Below are 26,250 nucleotides of genomic sequence, written 5' to 3' on the forward strand. Positions count from 1 at the left end.
CCTTTACTAAACTGCACTTTAAGTAAAACTATAAGTAAGGTCCTGACAGAAATGGTTTGGAATTCGTCCTTGATGATAAATTTCGGACTAAAATAATGTTCTGCTTTCTCATTATAATTATTTCATTACTTTCATTAACACAAAGGAGGGAAGGGCAGGAGCACCTGCATATTTTCGTGTTTTGTTTTGTTTTTTTTTTCGTCCCCATTTGAATTTTACAGAATTGTAAATCTAAATGATGTGGAGGTGGATCAGAGCTGGTCGCACTGTCTGGGTTGTCACAGTATCACAGTATGTTTGGGATTGGAAGGGACCTCAAAAGATCATCTAGTCCAGTCCCCCTGCTGGAGCAGGAACAGTCGAGGGACAGATGCAGTAAACTGCTTTTTTTCCTGCTGGGACTGGCCAGCGTGGTCCTCAGCCCGGTGAGCAAACCCCCCGAGAGGGGAACAGTCTCTGGTCTCTGATGTACTTGAGGGCAGGAACTCAGGTCAATATTGTGAGTAGGAAGAAGAAAAATTTTGCCGAATGCTGCAGTGTGCGAAGTGCTACCAGTAGTCAGTGCATTAAGGATAATGAGCTAAATCTGCTACTTTTGTATGTGTTATGTGTGTGTGTGTATAATTCTTACATATACATTTGGTTTTATTTATTTTTTTTAAAGATTCCTGAGATGAAATTTCCGTTACAACTTTTCCAAACTTCTCTGGTAGCTATCACAGACAAGTGTTGTGTTGGCTTTGGATAACTGAGACGATCTTCTTTCTTTTTCAAATTAAAAGCTTAGTAAATAGATAAGTAGTTAGTAGAACTCGGTGCAGTATAAATTGTCTCCTGTCTGAGAGGTGCCAAATCAGGTGAAACGCCAGTTTTCAAAAAAGTACCTAGTTGCTGAGTTTGTGCTTTGCTATGCTTCTACAAATCACAGACTGTGATTCTCTTCTGGGTTTCGGGGTGGCTGTTTTTTCCTTCTGTTTCCGTGATAGTCTACGTATCCTCTCCCAATTGCTCCTCAAAGATACATAATTTATGATAAATTACCACTCTGGCCATGTACTGGGTTCGCTCGTGCCCTCAGTGTAAAATACCTTGTGGCATCTTCTTTTTTTAGCCTGCCGTATTTTTTTAGTGTCATTTCAGTGTGGCATATTTTTATGATGAGCAGTTCATCAGTGGAGACTTGAGTTGTTTTAATATTACATCAATCAGTATTTTCTTTTTACCTAAAGCTAATTAGATAAGGATTTGCTTTTTAATATTTTCTTGATGCAAATCACTGCACATATCATGCTGTCTGGTCAGAATGTGGAGTACGAATGAAAACTGTGAAATCAGTAAATGGGGTGAAATTTATATCTTTGACCAGAGTTCTTCCTAGTATACATACATAATTTTACCTACTTAAAGGTTAAACTTCCTTGTACAAACAAAACTTCTTTGTTTAAGTACAAAAGTACACCCAGGAGAAGCTCAGTGGGATGTATGTTTTAACTTTATGGTCTGTGCCATAATCCAGTTTTCATCTAATGATATTGTGAAATATGTCATGACTTATATTCCATACACGGATGAATTTTGGATTTCCCTTTGACTGCTTGTCTCCCCATGATTTTCATCAAATGAAGCAGTGATTTGGCCAGCATTACTCATGCAACAAATACTTCCCGCAGGGCTCCTGTCATACCGCTCTGCTCTCCTTCTCACCTCCCCACAGCTCAGGGCAAAGCTGCTTTGGGTCTGCTCCAAAATTGTCTGAACTCGCCCGTTTTAGATGGTTTCTTCTCACACATATGTTTGAGAACTGAGCTGGACTTCCACCAGGGCTTTGCTTATCCAGGGTGAGGACCTGCACGGGGGCACACTATAGGAGTGGCCTGTGGGGCGGGAAGGTGAGGCCATCAGACCCCACGTAGCTGCATCCAGCAGGAGCTGGCACAGGACCTGCTGTGCTCTTTTGGGGTATGCTCAGTTAAAATGTGATGTTTTGTTTACATTTCGATAAGATTCCTATTCCCAGCTGATCATCATATGCCTGCTACTGCTCCCAGGTAGAAACCTAAGACTCATTCCTCCCCAGCACATCTCCAGAGAAGCCAGGGGCGGTTTTGTCCACCTCTTGCTCCATATATCTTTTATCTTGAAATTTGTGAAGGAAATACTGTACAGTGAGGTTGATGAAGGGCACATGGCAGTAGTTCAGAATTACATTTTCCCTTTGAAAAGCTCCTCCAGGTGGCATTTCCAGCACTCACTGATGGCAGATCAGGGCTTAATGGCTGGTTGAGTCATTTCTGATGATGTTCCATGTGTTACAGCATCAGTGCTTCTGTAGTAAAACGTCAGCCCTCTCCCCCTTCATCCGTCTTCGGCATGACAACTCTGATGACGTGGAAAACTACTTCAGCGTAGAGGCAGGCAGCTGTGCCTCTGGGCCAGCTAGCGGTGGGACGTCACCCAGGCCCAGAGGGACGTGGCAGAAGCTCCAGTGGGCAACACAACCACTAGATGAGTGTTCTGGCAGGTGCGTAAAAGGTCATTGACATCAACTGCTTTGATGATGGGGGATTTGCAGCAGCAAACCTCCGCACTCTTCTCCCTCTCATCATCACAACCATGGGACATTATATGCTTTTTCTCATCAGTGTCTGTTATGGCAGCAAAGGATTGTTGGAGCACAGGACACTAATGCAGGCTTGAGCTTGGGTACATTTCCTTGGAGTGTCCCGCAGAAAGAATCAGAGAAAGAAGCTCTGGCTTTGGTTTGTTAGTAAGAGTAGATGTTTAGCACAACCTGCCTTCTAGCCCATCTTTCTAGCAGTACTACAGTTAGGGTCTTTCCTTGAAGGGAAGTTAGGAGGAGGTAACAGGCACTGCTTTGTGTGGCAGAGAGGACCAGGGCAGGTATGGACTGCAGGGCCATGGGTGCTTGCACACACAGCAGCCCCTGTCAGGTGAACAACGTGTCTTCAGCTCCGCTCCCCATGAAACTTGTCCCTCTTCTTTCCCTTAGCATTCCTAGCAGGATTTTGTACGCACCTTTTTATTATGCAGAATATGTGCTGCTCTGATTAATTATTTTTCTTCTGATTATTCAGTATTACGCCTAAGCAGATGTGCACATAGAAAAATGGCCCCTGTTAATCAGGAACTGTTGCGCCATATGGCATGTCAAGATGGAATATTACAGCTATGGGATGAGACCCTCCTGTTCAGCAACCAGGTTTGCGTGCAGCGAGTACTGTGTTAACATACTCTTGCCGATGCTGTCAGTTCCTTCATCTGGCGAGTCAGCCTAAGTGACAGTGTGGATTTCTGGAGCCTTCCTTCTTTGTTGACGTCCTGCTTCTGTTAAGTTAGTGCTGAGGGCCTGTCTTCTCATTTGAAAACCTTGTAAAAATATGGGTGAAAAAGCGGAGGATGCTCTGAGCTGCTTGTACTCCACTGCTCTTAGATATCATATTATAGATACAGCGAAGATACAGTTGGCACTATTTCATGTCCAGTGGTATTTGTTGGCCTAAATTTTTTTAGTAACTTGTCTCTTGGAGAATGACAAGAGTAGGAAAGTCCAAACAGCTTCATATATCAGGTGCAGTGTCGTGACCTTGTGAGTGCCCAAGAACAACGTGCCTCGCACGTTGTGAGTGCGCAAGAACAGGCGGACAGTAAGTGTTGCTGCTGCTTGTGGTCAGTCTATAATACTGACAGTATCCACCATAACTGGTAAATGGGAGGTTTGCAGCATAATTTGCCATTACGAGTAATTTTTCTAGTTTGCGTCAGTGTAATCCATGACCCATCAGAGTTGAAAACAATTTGAAAGGTCTTTGTGTGATATTTTAACAGACTCAAGCTACCTAGAGATTCTTCTAGCCTGAGGCAGCCTGAGATCTGGGAAGCACATAGGCGTGTTGTTTTTAAATAGTTAGTCAGAAACACTTTAACACGATACTTGGGTATCGTGACTATCGTCAGAGGACTGGAGTTGCCTGGCATCCGAAATCTTTTGAAAAATGAAGACAGCATTAATCCTGTAGCATTAGTTTCTTAGCACACTTAACGTATGGTTGCATGTGCGTGGAAACGAGTGTGTTTGCAGCAAAGTTAGAAGTCACTACACAGAATATTGCCTTTAGCAGGTGCCATATTGTACCAAAATAGCTGCTCCTTTCTCCTAAGCAGTGCAGGCAACCCATGTCTAAGGAGGAAAGGGATTTGTTTTCTGGGAACTGGTTTCTGTTGGCAGTCCGTCCTTGCAGGACACGCCGGGGCTCCCACCACCCCATGCCGAGGTGTCAAGCGTCTTACTCTGATTTCCTTTAATGGATGCTTGTAATTCATGGTCTCTGCTTTTATTTCTCCCAAAGCACAGATTGTACCTCTCTTGAGAAGAGCCATTAGCGGTGGATGTTTTTTCCCTAAAGTGCATTTGCACTTTTGCTTCCACATCTATGATATTTTTTGCCTTAAACCACTTTTCAAACTTATTTGAGATTCAGAGCACTTTGCATACAGTTCACAGAAATCTCTGCGATGCATTTTATCAGTTAGAAAGTGAAACCACAGACAGTGTTGCTGATGGATCATAGGTCTTCGATCCTTTGACTGGGGACTTTAACCATGAGAGAACCTTTATCCTTTCTCTGGTAGAAAAACGCACCGGCAGAAAACCAAACCATTGTAAAGGGAGCTGATCAGGAAGTATTTGAAGTGTGGTGTTGGGGCCAAGGAAGTATTGATGCTTTCCAAGGCTAGATATAGCAAAAAGGCTGTATTACTGCTTTTTTTTTCTGGTGTGATGTGATATCTAGCAAAAATTTTAGTTGCAGTGTATAGCTAAATGCTGCTCAAGACATGAGGGAAATCCAGTTTTTTGAAAAAAGGGGACCTGATGTAGACAAGGTAGAAATAGGCAAATTTAGCTGAGGGGATGGACTTTTTAGCTTTAATGTTTTCTGTTTCCATTTTAAGTATCTTCGAGTTTCAGAACAGGTTATTGCATGCCCCTGAAAGGGAAGACAGCTCTCTGTATTTTCCAAATAAGTTTCGCAGTTAAAAGTTACCACTTGCTACTTTTCAGACCTTTTAGCCGTATTAGTACAAAGTCACGGTGCATATTGCAGTGCTCTGCTGTTAACAAAAGAATCAAAAAGACTCGATATTAAAGTCCTTGAACGATGCATGGCCGTTATTTACATGGGGCATTAAATTAATGAGCTGCTGTTTTATCTGTAAACCTCTTTGTATTGAGCTCTTTGCCGAGTGGACTGTACCAGAACACTCAGAGTGCATTTGAAGGGCGTCATTTAATGTACCAGCAATCCTGGAGCTGCTGTCTTGGACAAGGTGCGTTGTTTAAAGCAGGAACATCCCTTGCTGCGATACCTCAGGTCACGGCAGCGAGCCGTGTGCCTTTCCCTGGTCAAAGCGGAGCCCTGGCTTGGTGAGCAGAGGATTTCAGTGCTTGCGTGGCCCCTGCTCTCCGGGCAGCTCCGCTGCACCAGGACGCTGCGTTCAAAGCCTCTTCAGCTGTTCTGTGCATTGGTTTTTTTTATTTTTTAGCAGACATGAGAACATTAATTTCCCAGGTTTTCCTGCTTGATATTCTAACCAGCACACAAAACAGGCAGGTGGAAATCAAGCAAGAAGCACTTTGCTGTGAATCCCCCACTTGAATCTGGAGCACAGGCCACTCGGTGTGCTTGTGTTGAACATATTAAATAACAGGCTGTAAGCGCATTAGGCAAGGTTCAGACTCAGAATAACATTGCAGGAATGTAGCATCTGTCTGACATCCCGACTTGGGCAAGGATCTAATGAGAATGTGTCAGAATTTCTCTTGCTCGGCATCTCTGTGTTTTGTAAAGGTAAGCTATTAGAAATGTGTGCTCTTCCACAGGTACAGAGGTTATAGAATAGTCCTGCAGGTTTTCTGTGCAGGGTGTAGGTGTGCATGTGTTCCCTCTGAACCACTTTAACAAACCAAGTGACTTGGGCTAGAGTAAATGACCAAGAAAACAATGATTGATTTAGCTTTGTTCTGTGCCAGCTGCGACATTGTGCAGTTACCGGGGGAGGCCAGAATGAGCATTTGGGACAGAGCTGACTTTGGCCACGCAGCTTGTGTAACAGTCCCTGCCGTAGCTTTGCCTCTTTTATCCGGTCAGGACAGGACAGGACAACTTCCCTTCCTTCTCTGAAACCGTGGCCAGGTCTTTGCTGTGCCACCAGCACCCTGTCAGGTGGGCTCTGTTTGCACCTTCCTTGATAGCCCATGGTGGCAAACTCTGTTCAGTCCCCAGAGGAGATCCCCGGCAGGGCACACGTCTGCTTGCAAGGACTCGAGCCATCACCTGGGTTCTCATACACCAGGTTGGAAAACGTGTCCTAGGTCTCCGGGAGAGCATTGGGCCTTGGGCTTGATGGAAATTTGACCCTACGGGTGCTCATTTGGGAACCCACCACCATTGTAGTCCTACCAGAGTCCGTCTCTGACATGCTTGGGGTAATTCTGGCTGTGCTTTCTCCTAGGAGGACTTTCGGAATAAAGTTGAAGACTACATTAAGCGCTATGCGAGATGATGAAGGGAGATGGATGGCAGGACCATGGCTTCCACACGACAGTTGTCCTTAACTTCAACAACAACAACCACAACAATAAAACCAGCCCGGATTGTACTAGTCCTGTGTCCATGTTGTACTGAAGAAGAAAACTAACTTCATACCTTGTCCATGTTAAAAGGAGAGTTCAGCATAAATACAGCAAGAAAAATGTGTATGTTGGTTGAAAAAAGTTGTTTGCTTACTTTAAAAAATGTTTACTCTTCTGAACCGTACTGTATATCCTGTTGATGAGATATGCTTGAGAAGTTAAAAGAAATCACTATTGAAATTGTAAGTACACTTTTTTTAAACTCTTGCCTAGTTTGGAGGGGGGGAAGGAAAAAACAAAAGGTGGTGTGTTTTTGGAACACTTCAAGTTGGCAATAAAATGGTCTCCCATGAACCAAATGACAATACTGTTGCCTTTGATGAGCAGAAATAATATGAGCTTTTTCCAAGAGTCAGTCCGCTGAGGCTTAGAGCTTGCCAGAATGCAAGTGCTAAATCAGATTCTACTTCTGGTATTGAAATTCTTGATGATATTTAATGTAAGTACATTTCTGTCACATGTTTGGAATTTTTACATTGTTATTTTCAGCTCCTGTTTGGGCTAACAGTATTTTTTTTGTTTCTATTTGTTGTGTGAAGTAGTTAAAAGAAATACAGGCTAATCTGTAATTTAAGTAAATGTGTAGTATTAGTAAAATTTATTATATATATATTATATATATATATTTCTGTGAAAACGTAATGAAAGGGAGATTTTTTTTTTAAGAAATCTGCCTTTGGCTTTCCACTCTGGATGTGGTCAGGGAGCATCAGTGTTTGATCTGATGAAAGTAAATTCAAGCACCGTTACCTGGAAAAAAACCTCTTTGTGTTCTTCAAACTTCTGCACTGAAAGCGAATGACTAATAATGCAGCTGAGACTAATACGACACTGCACCCTCTTTTAAACACTCGTGCGCACCTGCTTTTTGGTAATTTGAAAGGATATGATGCTGTAATTGCCTTTTCTGTAAGTAGCTGTATATACCACATAGTATGTGCGAGCGGAGATCCTGCAGAAGAGTTGCATGAACCTCAGGAATCACTTCAGATGAGAATTCCGCTGCCTGCCGTGTGCCGGAGCTCCCCGCTGGTCCCCTCGCTGCCGGGGCCGTGACGTGGCCGTGACGTGGCCTCAGAGACCGAAACGCTCCTGGGGTCACGCCGAGGAGGAGCAACGGAACCGATTCAAGCTTTTATAAATAGATAAAACATAGAAATAAATGTCTGTGTGGTTTCATATGGAGCAAGTGTGTAATGCTCAGGTGTTGACTGGTGGTTTGTTGTTTGTTTTTTTAATTTCCCCGCCTCCCAATGATTACACTTCATTCTTTCCTCTGCAGGCACTGAAGAAAACCAACATTGCCTCCATCATTACCGTGGTAGAGCTGGGTTGTAAATTTTAAGCACACTGCAGCCTTGCTTGTTAAGTTTTCCATGTGCCTTTTCTCTTACAGCTTCACAGGCTCCTATACGTGCCGCTGGAGGTGCAGGAAAGCAGGGAAATGAAAGGCAGAGATCAGTACATGGGAGCAGTGTAGTGTGAGCTCGATCCACCTAGCCTCCGGCATTCAGGGAGGGGGCAAGCACAAAGGATTCACACCAGAGACAGGGACCTGGTTTACTGATGTATTTATTCATTTAGGTAGGAAAAGCACCTTGTTCCTGTTGCTCTTAGCCCTAGGGCACCGGCAAGGCCACCACCCATGCCACCCTCTGCCACTGGCAACTTTTGCCTATTACACCCCATCTCCCAGGCAAAACCCACCCCGTTCAGGCCTCGTCCTTGTGCTAGGGGAGAAGATTCCTTTCCTGGTGTGAAAAAAAAAAGACAAAAAGAAGAAGCTGTGGTGGTTACTGGCACGCTGGCACTGTAGGGCTGGCAGGATTTTAACCACCCCATCCTCTTTTTGTTTTCTCTTTAAAAATGTTCCTCTTTTGGCACGCAATGCTGGGGGTTTGCTGGGAGGGAAGCAAGTGGGAAAGGATGAGCAGAGCCGTGACAGTGCTGATGTCTGGGTCAAGCCGTGCTCCCCGGTACCCCGAGAGGACTCTGTGACAGCCTGTGATGGCTTCACCAGCCACCGGCATCCCGGACCACCAAACGGTGTCTTAAATTACGTACTTATTTGGAAACCGCTGGGTGAGCAGCACATGTGGAGGGTCCCGGCGAGGGAGGAGCGGTGGTGTTGCTGTCTCTGCCTCCGGGGCTTTGTCCTCCCCCAGGGTGTCCCTACACGATGCCCTCGCTGCGTTTGCTCCTCCACACCACCAGCGCGGTCATCAGCAGGGTGACGAGGACGGGCAGCAGGATGAAGGGGCAGAGGACGCTGTTGGGGGGGTCGTGCAGCGCCCGGCCGGAGGGAGCGCAGTTCCTGAAGTACTGCTTGTGCACGGCCACGAAGAACTCGTCCACCAGCCGGTTGGGCCAGTAGCAGTCGAGCCTCTCGGCGATCAGCGCCGTGCAGTTCGTCAGCTCCCCGTATGTGCTGCAACACAGACAAGGACAAAAGGGACCGGAAATAAACACACAGAACCTACTTAAAATACTTATAATTGCCTAAAAACGGGGGATTTTGCACATGTGAACCAACAGCATGCTTTTGAAGCTCACCTCTCTGCAGTACGCTGCTTTGCAGGTCAGCAGGACCACGACCCATCCACCACTCAATGGACAGCAAGTCCATTTTCTCTTTGTTTTTTTAAATATTTGGAAAATTGGGTGCAGCCCGAGCAAGAGGGACCGCACAGAGAGGACAGTCCCTGTGCTTGTCCAACCATACCTGCAAGGACAGGTACGACCATAGGTTTCAAATCTTACCTGATTTAAAATTACCTATGCATAAAAACCCCCATGTATATACACAATTTTTTTTCCCCATCCCAATTACTCAGAGCAGCAGAGCTAACCCAACCCAGCTGGGCAATTAAAAACACACCTGGGGGAAAAACGTACTTTATAAGCAGCTTCCCAACTACTGGCCGCAGCCCCTCTGCGTCCCATCAGCCGGGTTTTCGGAGGGCACAGCTGCCTCGCCGTGCCCGGCACAGAGGGAGCCCCTGCGGAGTGCGGTGATTTAATTAATGGGGCGCCTGGAGCTACTAAAAGCCGCTTCTGCTCAGTGTCCCATTGTGCAAAATTACCATTTCCCATTCATCAGCAGCCTTAGGAGATCTCAGGAGCTGAAGCATCCTCAGGAACCAAAGGGAAAGAGTTAACAGTGAAGCAAATAAAAGCTATTTTTAAAACTGCAGGGCCGTGCAGCAGCTGGCTTAGCCCTGCTGCAGCTCAGACCGCGCTTTCATGCCGATAAATAGCTGCTCCCATAATTACACCTGAAGACGTGCAAGTAACCAAAGCAAACCGGTGTCAGCACATGGAAGGATAAATTGTAATTACACTTTGCACTTGGGCAGCGGCCTGTTTCAGTGTTCAGACGGCTCCGTGCCCCCTGGCTGGGAGAGGCTGGACGCGAGCAGCACAGAGAAGAGAGGATGCGGCCGTGGGGCTACAAGTGTCTGTCCAGGCGTGCAAGGATGTACTTCCATCCTGATGGGGGGCTGCAGCAGTGGGTTAATGTACATAAGTCTCCTGTCTTCATTAAAGCCACCCTGCTCTGGGTGGAACAGCATCCTCAGAAGGAGCAAGGTGCCATCATGGCCCCTCATACCCTCTCAAAACCCAGCAGGGAGCGAGCAGGAGGGGCCTGGAGGTAGAAGGAAACATTTTAAGAAGTGACAGCTATAAATATAGAGGTGACAACAAGGGCTGTTGAGCTCCTGGCCAAGGAAAAGCAAGTCTGGATGCACTTCAGGAGACAACTTTCTGTCCTTTACACAAAGCACTATCTGACCATCATAGTTCTATGAACAGCCAACCAAAAGCAAAGCCAAACCCTCAGCTACAGCCAAGTGCTTTCACTGCTTCCACTTTATCTCCTAGACCCTTGGCCATGCACAGACACAAGCTGACAACCACTGGCTGCATCCATTCCCATGAGCAGGTCCTGAGCTGCTGTGTCTCACGCTGTTTGGAGAGCGGTCCTGTGAGACTCACTCCTTCTATCCTCACATGCAGAGCACCAAGACACATGGCATTGAAGCCCTTCTCATTGCTGGGATACGGATAAACCAGCCTGGTCAGACCCAGGCTGCTGCTTGCGATGCCTTGTCAGAAGGGATCAGGCTCCCAGCGGAGAGCAGCAGTGTTGACGCCCGGGGCTGAGCGTCCTCCTCCCTGCCACAGCCACGGCAAGCGCTCATCCTGTTGCATCTCCAAAGCAGCATCTGGTTCCCTCTCTCTGCAAGGACAACCGCTTTCTTACATTAGCACGACACCAGTGTGGCTGCAAAACCTGGCTGGCAATGGAGGAGTTGTTAGTTAAAACCTTTTCTTTCAATGTGAATAGATGATATTTGGAATTAGAGCATGCAACAAAAGCCTTTCCATCGGGCGCCTCTGCCCCCATGGAAAGGTATTTGAAAGCTCTACTGTCCAGTTGTGTCTGCAGAAAAAAGCTGGTCAGAGCACTCAGACTGGTCCTGCCTCCCACAACCTCAAGGAAAGCTCATCAGCAAAGGATTCCCAAGTCATGCTCCTTTTCCCAGCCAGGCTTGGGCTTTCCCGGGATCCTTCCCAGTGCCACAAACCACCTGTAGCCCAGCGGGTGCTCCCCTGGGGGTTCACCTGCACTTTGGGATAGCGAGATGAAGCTGGCTGCGGTCCCTGCCCGTGGCTGCAGGAGTGCTGAGCATCCTGAGCATCCTGAGCTCACCGTGACTGCCAGTGTGTCCCCAGAGACCACTGGACATGGGGGCAGAGGGAAAGGAGAAGCGATGTGCACCCATGCCACTTCCTTCTCCTGCCCCCTGCCTCCTCTCCCTCAGTTTTGCTCTAAATATCAGCATATTAATTTAAAATCCTTTAAAAATGCCTTAAAAATTACTTTAACTACTAAAAAAAATATCTAAAGCTTGTGATTATTGAGCTGATGTAGGATAGCACCAGGAGCAGGGCAGGTTTTTCCAAGCCATCCATCCCACCACCACAGGCTGTGGACAGAGAGACAGGCAGGGAGACGGGCAGCCTGCTCTGAAAAGTACAGCTTTGCTTATTTCAAGTATTATTTTTTTCCCTGCCCAACGTGAACTGCAATTAAAACTGTTTTCCTCATCACCATGGCAACAGTTTAGGTTTAAAGGATGCTGTGGCAGGAGGAGGCCAAGCAGTGCGGTGACAAACACAGGGGCAGGACAGGGATGGGGCTGGGACACTGGTGGGAAGCAATCAAGGACTGATTTATGGTTTGACGGGCTCTGAATGCTCATACTGCCATAAATCCTAAGCAATGCCTCTAGTTTTGTACCACTGCAACCCAGACTGGAATGTGATCTGCCATTTATTCCTCACCAGGGCCTGGGTGCGGAGGGTGTCACACTACGGATACTGGTTGGGGTTCACAGGATTGCCAGCTCTCCCTTTTTGCCACAACTATCACAATCTTTCCAATCCTCCCCAAATCCCTTGCTTCAGAATGAAAAGGGAACAAACACAAGGCTTTCCTTTTGCTTTGTAAATTAGAAGGAAAAATTGATTTCCTCCTCGACAAGGCTGCAGGGCAAGCTTGCAACCTGAAGATAAATAAGTAGATAATAAGATAATGGATCAATCTGTTGTCTGTAAGATAACAGGTAAATAACCTGAAGACACACTGGGTGTATTCCCCGCTGTGAGGGCAGCCCTGGCCGGGGCAGGAGCGTGCAGAGCACCAGGCGTGCCGGGAGCCGGCAGCATCGGCACATTTCTGGACCCGGCCCACTTCTGGACCCGGCTGCAGCTGTCAGCCTGACAGGCGAAACACCACACTGGTGAGCTCCTTCCCCGCAGGATGCCTGCAGCGATGGGAGAGTTTTAGGCATGCCATGGCGTGGATATATTTGGGATGAGGGCGCCTGTCTCGGCTGGAGTGACACCCGCAGCTGTGCGCCGCTCAGCACCATGAGCATCCTCCCGTCCTGCTCGCTGCTGCCCGACGCACCAATGCTGTGCAAAAATCATCACACAAAGCTGTCCCCTGGCCCACCAGTGAGCCAAAACCATGCAGGAAAATATCTGTAAGTCACGGGCTCCTGCTGATGCATTTGTGGGTGAGCAGCTGACAGCCCGACCCCTCCAGCAGGCCTGGCCCTGCCAGCAGTGCTCCATGTCCCCAAAATAGCTGCCCTAAGAGAGACCACAGCTCATGCCCCAGTTCAATCACTGCACCCATGAATCTGGACTTGGAATCAAAGTCATGCACAGCTGAGATCCTGGTCAAAGCAGCTCGGCCACCACCATGAAGCAGAGGAGACTGTGATGCCACTACAGTTTTAAATAACAGGGTCCCTGCAAGCCCTGGGAAAAAAGCCACTGTGGTGTGTGGTCTAAATTGCTCTCAGAACAGGGATCTATGGGGCAATGCCACGGAGGGGCTGGAGATACTGGGTAGGTGGGCAGCTGACCAGGTGAGCCACAGGAAAACACCTCACAGAGCCTCTCCCTTCCCAGGAGACAGCGTCCCTTGCCAACTTCTGGAACTTATTATTTTATTAAAAAACATCTGGCATGCCATTCCTGAAGCATGTAACAGCTCACACAAGTTCCCCTGGTGCACCATAAACACTTGCATATCAAAAAACACCACCTTTCCCCACACAAGCACAGCTAAGAAAGCCAGCAGAGCTTGACGGTGTTGGACAAACCTTCTCAGAGAGCTGGTGCTTGTCCACACGGTCCAAGCCCAACCTCAGGAAATGCTCCTGGTCCAGAGAAACCCCTCATTACACCTCACCACAGCGATACTCGTGATGCAAGAGCTCAGTTAATACCTCTGCGAGTAAGATGGGAGGATCTGCAGCCTATAAATAGGACCAATAAACCACAATTACAAACTCTGCTGAGACAATTCATTTATCCAGATGTTCCCATCATGTCATTCTCAATTGAGCAGTAAACGATGGGTCTAACGGGCACTTCCCCACTAAATGACGCATATGAGAAATCACAGCTCCAAACCCGATGCTGCTGATGGCACAGACCTGTCAGAGGCAAAACCTTCAAGCATTTCTCCTTCTCATTTCAAGCATCAAAATTCCTCAGTTCAGGGGAAGATAGGGAGAAGAAATGAGCTCTAGGCAGGTGTTTTATTCCCATCTCTTCATCTCATGCCTGGTGGAAGTCGCATCCTTCCCCATAAAGCCAGAGTGGTGGCCAGCCAGCCTATGCCATCCCCTGCCCACGCCTGTGGGGATCTCTCCCGACAGCACTTTTTCTCCCAAAATGGGATGGCAAGTCCCACACAAGCCCAGGGAGCAGTGATATTGAGCGAGGTGGCCACCCGAAACACATATCCTTGCAGAGCAGCTTATTTACAGCAGTAGCTGAGCTATTTCTACCTGATTTTCCCAGTGCCCTGAGGGCACTGGAGTGTCAGAGGAATGTCATCTCTTAAATAACCAGAGCCTTGTGTTTGCACGGAGCAAATGGACCCACGCAATCAATTAAACACTGCGAGTTCATCAACATTTCCTCCAAGTCCCTCGAGGATAACAAGTTTAGTAGAAGCTATTTAGAATTAAAAAAACAAGATGTCAGAGATGAAGAACAAGCTCTTTAATACACCTCTGCTTCCTGTGCAGTGGCTTCACCAAAGGTCTGGAGGAGGAGGTGGATTGCATCTCACCAAGCTTGCAGATAGCACTGGAGCAGGACCAAGAGCAAAGTCCTGTTGCTGGGACACACTCAGCCCCTGCCTGGGGACAGTCTAAATTGGGGACAGCTCTGCTGGGCTGTCCCCAGGGCTGGGAGCTCACACCCAGTGCAGCCAGGAGACACCAGGGAGCTGGTTATCCCCTTCTCCTGCCACTCACCACATCTGGATCACATCTGGATGCTGTCCCCATAGGCGTTGATAGAGGGGGAGAGGTCCCGCAGGGACCCCAAAGGCAGAAGGGAGCTGAAGCAACAGCAGCAGTCCTGGACATTTTTGAGGACCACATGAGGTTCGTCATAGTCTTTCCACTCTCTTTTCTTCCTCTCTATTTTGTCACTGATAAAGGGGAAAGAAAACCCAAGCTGTCCTTTTGAAATGCTATTTAACCCTATATATGTATGCTTACATACACACATGCATATGTTTTAATTTCACACAGAAAAAAAGGGATATGAAATGGGAAATCGACCAAAATCTTACAAAAACTCTAATTTTTGTGCAAAACATCCACAGCATACAGCAACATCTCAACATTTCCAATTGACCTCAATCCCCACTTTGTGTCACAAGAACGTGGTTTTGTTCGGTGCCTCATTTTCCCAGAGAAAGGCCACGGCACAACAACGCCATACAATGCAGAAAGCCAACTCAAAGCGGAGAATGGGGTTTGTTTTCTTTTTTCAGATGAGACACAGAGACCCCAGACTGATCTTTGCAACCATAATCAAAACCATCTCGCCAGGAGAATGATTTAGTACCGAAAAATTCAGCTCTGCTGATTATAAATAGGAAAGAGTCAATCCCAAGAAAGTGCTGTTCAGGTGGTTTGCAATAAAAAGAACCCAAAAGAAACACCAAAAAAAGCCAAAACCAAACCCACAGAGCAGCACGTTCCCTAAATGCAGCAACCCTGCTCTCCCCAGTGCTGCTGCATTGAAGTAGGGTTCCCTTATCACCCTCATTATCCCCCCAAGATGCCACCGAGTGCTCCACCAGGCAAGCAGACCACATCTCTGCTTCTCCTAAGGCACAAATCACTGCTAACTTGCTGACACTGATCACAAACAGGAGGCTTAGCAGCAGACTGCCATGCTGTGCCACGCCAGCCTCTCCCTCTCGTTGCTAAGAAAAATCAACAGGCAATTTTTGGAAGTAGTGGGCAAGCCAGCAGCACTGGTGGGACAGTCTGGGATGCTCTCATAGGGTCTGAGGGCATCTCAGTGGGTTGTGGGGTTTTCAAGCTGAGTTAGGGTGTTTTGGACTGCCTGGAGAACTTGAGTGCTGGGAGAAAAAATAATCTCATGGAAAATATGTCCATCAAGAGGTGAGTCACCAGAAGAGGTAACAGAGCCATGACATGGATCCCAGCCTTATTAACACATCAATATCCAGCGTGAAGGAGACAGTGAGTCCTTCAGCTGGACCTACCAGGGATGGAGCCAGGGCACCATCAGCACTTGCCAAGCGGAGCCAAATGACACATTTGTTCCTCCCATCGAATAAAACACACCACCGACCTCCTTACACCCCAGCAAAGATGGGTGCAGGTGGTCTCAGGACTCCGCAAAGGAAGGAGTGGGCAGAGGGACCTCACTTACCCCACAGTCTCATCCCAGTCACACCAGAGCCGCTGCCCGATGCCCTCCATGCTGAGCTGGAACTGCTTCAGGCAGTAGTGCCGGATCATCCAGCCGTAGTCCGCCTCCTGGCACGCCGTCGCCGCGATGAAGTGATGGGCTGGAAGACAGGCGAGGGGAGAGGGGGTCAGGCCCTGACGCAGTGGGTCGTGGCCCCGCCACAGCTCCCCCAGCGTGGTCCCCCTCTGGCTTTTCACGCAGAAGGCATCTGTCAAAGCCAAGCTGGACATCAAAGCAACCCCACTGTCAACCGGCTTCTTCAAAACCTCCTTCTCGGGGTTTTACTTCCTTCTTCACATCCCTCTGACAGCAGCATCATTCTCTGTTACCGTCCTCAGTGCCTGACAGTAGATAAATCAATTATTCAAAATATGCCAGGGAAGTCATAAATAAGTAAGGAGGCAGATGTATTCTCTGCTGATCATCTGACACACATCTTTGCACTTTAAATTCCCAGTTTTTTGGATTACAAAAGAGTAAGTTTGGAAATAAACCGACAGCTCCCAGCCAGATCCCTGCTGCTGCTGAGCAAAGGACCCCTTAAAAATTATCTGCACATTGCCATGCTTGGAAACAAATATCCACCTCAGAAAGAGTGCAGGGACAAGGACGGTGAAATCCATCTCTGGCTGCGTAGCACTGATTTAATTCACCTCTGGGTGAATCATCGCTACACGGTGCCTTCTGGGTTGGGACCAGAGAATGAAGAGATGCTGCTTAATTTGCCCCAAGTTTGTGCACAACTAGTGCAATGTGGCTAGCAAGTGGGAAGGGAAAAGGACAGTAATGCTACGAAGGGAAGAGGAAGCAGGCTCAAAGCAAAAAAAAACTCTGGAGGAATGATTTACTGAGCCTGGCTATAAATAATAACTTTCACTTGGTCCCAAAGTGCCAGCTTGTGCCTTTGCAGCTCCTGGAGTACACTGGAGGCATCGCATACCAATGCTATTTTTTGCTGTGTGCGAATAGCTCTGCTCAAAAGAGTGGGGCTTTATTTTTGTTTCTATTTTATAACAAAACAGAATTTAGCTACTTATTTAGCAGGCTCCTGCCCGGGGGGATGCTCTTGAGTGGTCTCCTCTCCAGCCTCCAAATTCATGGAGCACTTCAGCACCAGCATCCTATGGCAAGGGGTGGGAACTCGGGATCTGCTGGGATATTTGGGCAGTGAGGGACCCCCTGGACAAGGTTTCTGGATGGCTGCAGGGCTCCCACGCCAACTCCCACCACAGCAGCCACTTTGATCCAGCTCAAGACGAGGCGACATGTGTTATGAAGCCAAGGGAAGGGAGTTAAGGAACATTAAACCCTCAGTGTTGCGGTAATAAAAACATGTTTAGAATAATTTAAAGCTCTGATCAGCTGATACCAGCCAGGGGCTGACCCTACAGCAGCTGCCAACACCACCTCAGCCAGCGACAAGCCCTGCTCTGAAACGCAAAGGTTTGGGATGCTGGAGCAAAGCACCGAGCGAGGAGGAGGAGGAGGGGAGGTGCAGTAATTTTACAAGAGAGCTGGACTACAAATCTCAGTCCAGGCAGGCTCAGGGATGATTGATGGCTGGGCGGCTTTTCTCCCCTTCCCATCCCTTCAAATCTGGGTGAAATCAAGTGAGCAAGTGACACGGCTGAGCGAGCACCAGCATCCAAGGGAGGTTCAGGTTCCACCCAAGAAGTCAGCCCTTGGTCAAGACCAAGCACCCGACTGTGAAGGACAAGTAGACGGACAAACAGCTTGCAGTGAAAATGCTGCCAGTGAACACATCAAATGCAGAACAGGAGAGAGCTGCGTAAGGGGAGAAAGGAGAGCAGGGGAGGTGAACAGATTAAAAAGCAGCCAGAGAGGTGGCTGAGGGAACTGAGGAGCAAAGGAGGAAACAGAGCCAGGCAGAAATGAGTGAGACACACAAAGCACGGAGAGAAACTGAGGAAGACAAAGCTGTTTTAAGAAACTCAAGAGCAATACAGCATGAGCAGAAAGAGAAGCAGAAGTTCCCAAGCAAGGCCAGGCTGCCCTTTGTCCCGCTGTGCTCCTCCCTGCTCCCAATTAGCACGGATGAGCCTAGAGACAAGTCATCACTTGTAGCATAAAAACAACTGTCCTTAGAGATGCCCAAAGATTTTCTGATGACTGTGCATCTGTTCCTACAGAACAGATCTAAAGGAAACCACCTAACAGTTCCACCTTGGGTAGGGAGAGAAGAAACACTAAATAAACCATGGGGATGAAGCAGATGAGAACTGCAAACTCGTCATCCCTGAGCACGTCACTCGTACGCTTGCACTTTGTTCCCGCCTCTTGTCTCAGCTCCGAAGGTCCCTCACAGCAGAGCAGCACCTTTCTTTCACCCCAGGCAGCTCTTTGCAATATTCTCCAGGAGCTCTGCCTTCCCTGTGAGGGCTTCTGCACAGTGAAATTGCAGATGCCGACAGCCAAGGCTTGGCTTGGCAACCCCAAGGAGTGCTGCAGAGACTGCGCTCCTGGAAAACATATCCCCCACAACACAGAATGGCAGAATCATAGAATGTCCTCAGTTGGAAAGGGCTCACAAGGATCACCAAGTCCAACTCCTGTCCCTGCACAGGACCATCCCACAGTTCACGCCATGTGTCTGAGGACATTGTCCAGTCTCTGCTTGAACACTGTCAGGCTTGGGGCCGTGACACCTCCCTGGGGAGCCTGTTCCAGCATCCAGCACCCTCTGGGTGAAGAACCTTTTCCTCATGTCCAACCTGAACCTCCCCTGGCACATCTTCCTGCCATTCCCTCAGGTTCTGTCACTGGTAGCTAAAGAGTCCAGTCGCATCTCCCACACCTACATGTGAGGTCTGTCTGCGAATCCTTTTCCCCCAGGGGACTGGGGAACCAGACCCACCAGCCAGTGACTAAGACATTTCACAAGGACATTTGATTTTTAACATCCTGAAGGGCTCTTTTGTTTTATACATCAGAGACAAAGAGCATGCAGGAGGAGGAGGGCTCAACAGAGCCTGTTGTACAAATGCTGCGAGGATGGAGCTGGACACAGTGAGGCCAAAAAGCTCCTTTGTTTTCAGCTGGCTAAGGAAAACTGACTTTAGTTTTAAATGCATATTTTAAGGTCAAAGCAAGGAAAAGCTCCTGCCACATTTCCACATGGTCCCTGCCTAAACCCGCGAATATTTTCCAAATTTCCCCCAACCCCATGTTTATCTACACGTCAGGCTGGGACTGGCTCAGGGTTTGTAACAACAGAGGAAAAGAGCAGGGAGGGATATTTGTATCTCCTGGTTCTTGTTCCAGCAGGTTTTCCACCTCTCTTCATCCCTGCTGATGGAGACGGTCTAAGTCAGCTCAGGGAGCTGTAAATAACTGAGCTGCGCAGCAGTCACATCACTGCACTTAGCAGCATCCCTTTGCGAAGGATATACGGAACTGCTAAGAAAATGAGCCCCAAAACCCGACTACACTGAGGCTGAGCTGCCTCCCAGTGCTCCTGTTCCTTGGGAAAAATGGCCTCAGGAGCTGCGGGTCACAGTGGTCCTCTGGGAACACCCCACCAGAGCCACGTGGTACCTCCAAAGCCCTGCTTGGTCTTAAGGTGCCACCCAGACACGGCGCAGCAGGTGATCTCCAACTTCCCATGCCTCCCCAGCCATATAGGTGATACCACCGCAAGCTGCCCAAAAATTCATCCTTGCAATGTATGTGCACGCTGCCTTCTGTGTGCAAAGATATCTTCTGCTGGAAGGAAGCACCATCTGATGTGGTGTTTATCTCAGTGCAAGGACCTGCATGACTGTTAATGAATGCCCTTCCCTGCCAAGAGGAGCACTGATTGCCTGATAGAAGATGTAACTTTAAGAATATTTAATTTGCCTTCTCACCTGGAGCATCCGGAGAGCAGCAGTGAGGAAGTGATTAGAGAGAAGGCTTTTTCAGGAATCACAGACCCTCTTGAATGCTCTGGGATTGATGTCCTGGAGAGTCCCAGCAAATGTCTAACAGGGTTCAGCTTCCTGAGGGTTAACTGTGAAAACCCCAAGTCACTCGCGTATTTAAGCAAGTCAAACAGCGTTGGCTCTGAATTGTTAAAAAATTTTGGAAAAATAACTGGACTTTCTTCTATTGCACATCTTATAACTGGGGTTCGGGTCAAGAGACCTGAGCAAACAGCTCTAGCTGAAGGAAGGATCAGACCCAGCCCCAAAATTCTCATCCAAACACTTACGGGAGGGTGAGAGGACATGGGAGACAGGAGGCAGAAGATGAGCCTGAGAAACATCCTGGTTCACAGCCAAAAAATGCAAAACTTGCAGGGGGGTTCACTTTGTTGACTCAAAGCCCACAAACCAGCCTGGCTGGAAGCAGCAGATGGTTTGGCGGGGGATGGAGCAAATGCTTGCAGGACTAAAAATAAACCCACCGCTGCCAGCCACACTCGCACGTAAGGGTTGGACTGGGCTCTCACTGGTCCCCATGAACTGCGGACATGGGAACTGGCAGCATCGCTGCAAACCTGCCCCGGGACCTCCCTGACCGCCTGTACCCACTCACACCTCCTCCTGAGCCTTACGTTGCCCTCCCTATTCAAAGCCAGACGGGGCAAAGGGACATTTCCAGCCTCCTGCTTTGTACCTCTGGCCCCCATGGTGGTGTTAGAAACTCAGATTTTTTTTTCCAAAAAGCCCACTGAGTCCCAACAGAGGTACCAGCCCAGCGCTGGAGATGAACCCCCCCTGCAGCTCACCCATCTGAGGGGCACCTTCCACACCAGGCTCTGAAGACCCCCATGGTGTCCAGCTCCAGACAGGCTTTTAAAACCAAACCACTGCATAACCAAGCAGGAAGCTCAGGTCTTGTGCAAGAAACATCATGCCAAGAAACACAAGAGAGAAGGGAAGTCACCCACACCAGCTGGGGAGGAGGGGGAAGAAAGGCACAACTGCCTCTTCCAGCATCTGCAGCTCTTGTAACCCCTGGGAAGGGTCTGGCATCCTCTGCTTAAAAATACACCTCCTGCTGGAGCTGCTTCAGGCAGCTGCCAGCTCAGCGAAGGCTTCAGAGCTTGTAAATGCTGCCTTGGTTCACCAGGAAAAAATGAAGCTGGCACTTAGCAAATGTGTGAGCCCCTTCAGCTGCAGCTGGGGGGGCAGAAAATGCAGATGTTAATGTCGGGGAAGGACAGGGAAACTGGCACACCACCATTTATTTCTCTATCAGAAAAGCAGGAGCCGTCCGCTAACACCTCTGGTTGCTGACAGCCTGGGACGTGCCCCCGCAGTCAAACGAAACCTCTGAGCCCTGGCGGGGGATGCTATTTCTGTCCCGGTTTTGTACAGGGAAAGTATTTTTAAAGCCCCTAGTCCCTGCCTGTATGGATCAGGCCAGGAGCATTCCCACCCGCCCGGAGCTGCTGGGATCCAGCAGCAGCTCCTGGGGCTGTCAGAGCTGTGCAGCAGCTTGGGAATGGTCAGATGGATGGAGGCACCCCAACTATGCAGGTGATCGTGGGGGTGACAGAGTCCCCCACCACTCTTCAAGCAGCCTGCCCAAGCCCCACCAGCAGCACAGGATCATCCCATCCCTTCCCATGGAGGTTCAGCCCAGCTTCTCCCCAGGCAGCTCCTCTGGTCCCCTCCTCCCTCCCAAGGTTGGCAATATTTCATCTGCAGCACCTCTCCCTCTCTCTATGAGCCTGCAGCAAGGGAACGTGGGCACAGGGCTCTCCATGCTGCCTCCCCAGGCACAGCCCCCCTGTCCAATGTGCTCTCCTCCCCCGAGTACCAGCTTTTAATTCAGGTTACCTCCTTTTCCTCAACTTCAGGTGAGAACCATCATCTTGGCCTCTTCTGTAAAGCGCTGGGAGATGCGGAAAAGCAATAACTGTTATTTAACAGACAGAAAATGAGCCCACAGCCAATTACCCACCAGACCTGCAGTTGCCGGAGCTACCCTGCCACCACATCAGACTAAATAAATTTAGCCAAGGAAAATGGATGATATGTAGCACTTCAATCATTTCAAAAACTTCATTTGCTAATGCATGATTGGACAAGCTGCTGCTGCTTTCACCATGGCAAAGCACCAGGCTCCCCACATCCAGTTTAAGGGCCTCAGAAATACACAGAGGTGTTTGAAGTCACTGCAGAGATGCTCCTACTTCCCCATCACTGTAGGGATGCAGGTGCTTGGCAAGCAGCAGGTGAGCCCATGGAAAAGGCCTGTCCCCCTCACTGGCAACCCAGATACACAGCCAGATTCAGGCTTGGGGAGATCAGGACAAGGAGGGACTCATTGGTCAGCCAAAGCTGTTTAAGGTGAGAAGGGCATTTCTCATGCCAGCAGCACTAATTCAGAGAGCAGCTCTGCCCCAAACCTGTTCCCTGCTGCTTCTGGAGCATCCTTGGGTCCCAAAACCAGGCAGCCTCTGCCTCCCCTGCCTGCTGCACACTTGTTGAGACTGCCCCTTAATCAACAGGATTTTCCTTCCCAGCATAGCCATTCAGGATGTAAACAGGGAATTCATGGGATATTCGGGGGGTTCTCATGTGGTGAAAGGGAGAGAGGATTTTTCAACAAGGCACTGAACCACTGTGCCGCAAGGATTTCAGAGTCAAAGCAGATGCTGAGAGGTGGGGGAAGGCTGATCTCGGGATGTTCTGGACATGCTGCCACAGCTCGCTTTGAAGAAGAGAAGGAGCATCCTCCCCTCTCCCTCCCCCTGCCCCAGGGGGCTGCAGATGGAGCAGCAGAAGGAAACTAACCAGCTACTTGAACAGAGCGGCCTGTAAACATGGCATGGACATGGTTACAAAGCACGGCCAGAGCTCTCCAGCAAGGTCTAAGATGGGGGACTCACCCCATATTCCCCCTGTCCAACAGCTTCACTGCCATGAAGCCACAAAAGCTTCCAAATTACTCGAGTGCTCAGGAAACTTGGATGGGAGAGAAGTCACCCAGGCTAGGGGGAGAAAAAACAGCCTTGCAGCAGGGAAAAAATGTTAAATGAAACGAGACAGGTCTAGGAAAGCTCAATTTTAGGAAAAGAGATGATCCTCCAGAACACACACATTGTTCTGGCTTTGCTTGTGCAAATGAGGCCTCTGTGCCAAATACACACCATGGCAGGAGGTACAGGGCATAAGCGCCATGCCAGGGGCACAAGCAGCAGTGAGAGTCAGTGTAAAACCTCACTGGCAGATACCTGAATGCAGAATCAGTAGAAAAACTCAGCCACTGCTCGGCCAGGCTGGGGATGGTTCCCAGTCAGGGACCTGGCCATGCAGAAAGCTCAGTTGGCAGATACCCTCCAAAGAGGCTAAAGGCATCTGCGTCTTCGGGAACGAAGCACAACACGTGGGTCTGAAGAGCTCACAGAGATCCTGCTTGTGCCATCCCACCACTGCTGCCAGTGGAACAACCCTACAAGTCTCATTTCTGTGGGGACATGGTCCGATGAGAACAGAAGCAGAACCAGCGTGAGGGCTGCGCTTTGCAAAAGCCAGGTTGCGGACAGCATCGTGATGCTCCAGAAACGCTTCTGGGGATAAACATCACTGGGCATAAAGACTTATTTATGGTAAAAGAGAGTAACAGGAGAAGGTCAAACGGAAACAAGCGGATCACGAATAAGCATCAGCTCCATTTCAGCTGCACGCTGGCAGCCGGACATGGCTCTTCAGCGACCGCAGCAGCCCTGTACCGTCACACTGCATTTCCTGGTCCCCTCATTGTACCTGCAAACAGGGCACGCAGCACCAAAGCAATACCATTGACTACATCCCTACCTGTTTTTTTTGGCAGCCCAACGGTCCTTTGATAAACCCACCACCTACAACTCACTCTGAAGCGGCACCATGTTTTTACCAAAGCACAGCGCACCCAAGCACTGCAATTGCTTTACCCCGGCGGCAGTGAGAGGTGAGCGGAGGATCTCCAGTCCCTGCTCGCTGGAGCCAGCACCCAGACCCCGCCACCCCATCCCAGCTCCACGGCCCCACGAGGAGCGGGGTTCCAGCATGCTCTGCTGCGCCCAGCAATCAGCTCCATAGCTAGGGCCCTAATTAGGGCCGCTTTGTGAGCGGCGGGCTAACGAAGCCGGGCGGTACATGGGTCAGGAGTCCTTTTGCCCTCATTTCTCTTCCCAGCGCGACACCTCCTCACCACGTCCTGGCTCTCGTTGCCTGCCAAAGGGACCACATAATCACAGAGATTTCCCTGCCCGTCCCCCTGGGGACCTGTGCCTGCCCTGCCCTCGGCAGCTGCTTTCCCACGGGACAAGGGACCCAGCCTGAAGCGCCTTTCCGAGATGCCCACACTTCTCCCAAGACACTGGGTGGTCCTGCAGCCAGAGTCCCCTGCAGCTGGGGTGGCAGCTCTGCAAGGAGGAAAACAATTTAGGGGACTGAAATGAAAACCACTAGGGCCTTCAGCCTGCCCAGTTGCGGTTTCACCAGCCCACCTCTGCCAGTAATGCTGCCCAACTCCTGCCTTGCCATTCCCCTGCCCACGGTGACCCTGCCCTTGCACCCCCAGCTCACAGCCCGGCCCTAACGGGAACCCCAACCACCAATGAACAAAAGTACCATCAAATCTACTGGCTCAAACTGTCCTGCTTCGGCTGCTTAATAAGGCACTTGCTTAAAACAATAATAAAGAAAACAAACAAACAGGCATCGCTTTCACAGGCAGCCAGCTCCTACCTCAACTTCAACAAAGAATTCACTGGTGGTCGTTTTTAAGCAGTTTATTTTGTGCCCTCTTGTGATGCTTGGGAGAACTATAAAATGATAGCAAAAACAAATGGCCTCAGCCTAGCAAAAAACTAAGTGATTACAAATCATCAGAGTATCAGCTCAATGGACCAATGACTACATTCCTTCACAGCCACAACAGGATACCAAAACTAAAACCTCAGATACCCTTTTGGGTTTCATTATTATGTTCAGCTGTATGCAAAATATCTCATTAGTGCTGGCTGGGAAAAAAAAAGCAGCTAACTATTTATTTTGCTTTGTCTAATAAAATGAAGGGGAATAACTGTTCCAGGAACAGTGGATGAAGTCTCACTGGATGAGTCTCACTTTTCTACACTGAATCAATGAATCAGATTAAAGTAATTTAGGTTCTGTGTGGAAAGGACAACTCCAGTTCTCCTAAATATCAAAGCAATTAGTTTTCTGAGGATTTGAGGGATTTAAGAGAAATGGAAATGATTTGGGATGATATAAGCTTCCAAAGCCCTAAATTACTGCAATATATAGCGACTCACAGAAGTATCAAGCAATTGCCTCAACAAGCCCATAGAAAACAGTTTCCCCAGCCCCTCCAGCTGGATCCCACACTCAGGAGATGCTCGGGCAGCAGAGATCCTGCTGCACCGTGCTATTCCTCTTCCAAGTTCTATATACTATGGAGCACCTCAGAAAGCAGCTTTCCTGTAACTACAACGTAACAGTCAAGCCCTCCCTAAATGAAAGAGAATTCAACACCGTTCTGACATAGCTTTCCACATAAAGGCTCCTGAAAATGCCTAATATTTGGTTAAAATTAAAATGCAAACCAAATGCTAGTACTTTGCAACACATCACCCAGTGTAGGACTATTCCAGCTTGGCTGGGTCACAAGGGGTTCCCTTTTTGCCACATAGTATTGCTGTTAAACGATATTAACTAATAAATACATTGAAATGGGCTGTTCAAAGAGCCAGGACCCTGGTCCAGTTTCTCTCCTTGCCTCAGTTTCCCATATGTATCAGCACAAGTTACGGTATGTCCTTGATACACATCAGCAGCTGCCAAGAACATTTCCAGAAATGGGACTTACCTTACATGTCCCTAGACTTGATTCTGCATAGAACAGAATGGCAAATACTTTCCTTCCTCCCCAAAAATTCATTTAGTAAGTAAAATAAAATCAAAACCAGCTGAGAAGGAAGGAAGGAGAAAGGGAATCAAAAGCCAGGCATGCTGAAAAGCAACTGCTGGCTGACTGAAATCAGGAGAGGGAAAAATCTGCCATAAGCAGCTAGTTATAAAGATATATATATATCCTTAATGAATAGTGGGGTCTTTTTAAAAACAATCTGCCTTGATTAAATTAATGGAGGAAAACCACAGGTTTTAGACACGCACTGGAGATTAGCGACGGTACAGTCCTGACTTGACTGGCTTCACCTATTCCCAGTTCAAATCAGGTCTGACCATTACCACCATTAAATACCCGCTCAC

At 48.6% G+C, this 26,250-nt stretch overlaps 2 protein-coding genes across 7 annotated transcripts in view; one reads left to right on the forward strand and one right to left on the reverse strand.

Annotated features, from left to right (window-relative positions):
• Window positions 1-7,910, forward strand: part of UBE2F (ubiquitin conjugating enzyme E2 F (putative)) — an 84,990-nt gene extending 77,080 nt beyond the window's left edge. For 3 of the 6 annotated variants that reach the window (XM_021286589.2, XM_065069154.1, XM_065069152.1), the window contains 2 exons: window positions 2,316-2,521; window positions 6,532-7,910. In XM_021286589.2, coding sequence (XP_021142264.2) covers window positions 2,316-2,521; window positions 6,532-6,634 — 309 coding nt within the window. In that variant the 3' untranslated portion in view covers window positions 6,635-7,910. The remainder of the gene's footprint in view (window positions 1-2,315; window positions 2,522-6,531) is intronic. The other 3 variants (XM_065069153.1, XM_065069155.1, XM_005501687.4) reach the window with 1 other exon arrangement.
• Window positions 7,911-8,266: 356 nt separating this feature from the next.
• The window catches only part of RBM44 (RNA binding motif protein 44), a 40,132-nt gene continuing 22,148 nt past the window's right edge, over window positions 8,267-26,250 (reverse strand). Inside the window, exons 16-17 of the mRNA XM_065069978.1 lie at window positions 16,001-16,139; window positions 8,267-9,140 (exon numbers count right to left, since the gene is read on the reverse strand). Coding sequence (XP_064926050.1) covers window positions 8,885-9,140; window positions 16,001-16,139 — 395 coding nt within the window. The 3' untranslated portion in view covers window positions 8,267-8,884. The remainder of the gene's footprint in view (window positions 9,141-16,000; window positions 16,140-26,250) is intronic.

This window comes from Columba livia, chromosome 7, assembly GCF_036013475.1.
Source record: "Columba livia isolate bColLiv1 breed racing homer chromosome 7, bColLiv1.pat.W.v2, whole genome shotgun sequence".
Lineage (NCBI taxonomy): Eukaryota > Metazoa > Chordata > Aves > Columbiformes > Columbidae > Columba > Columba livia.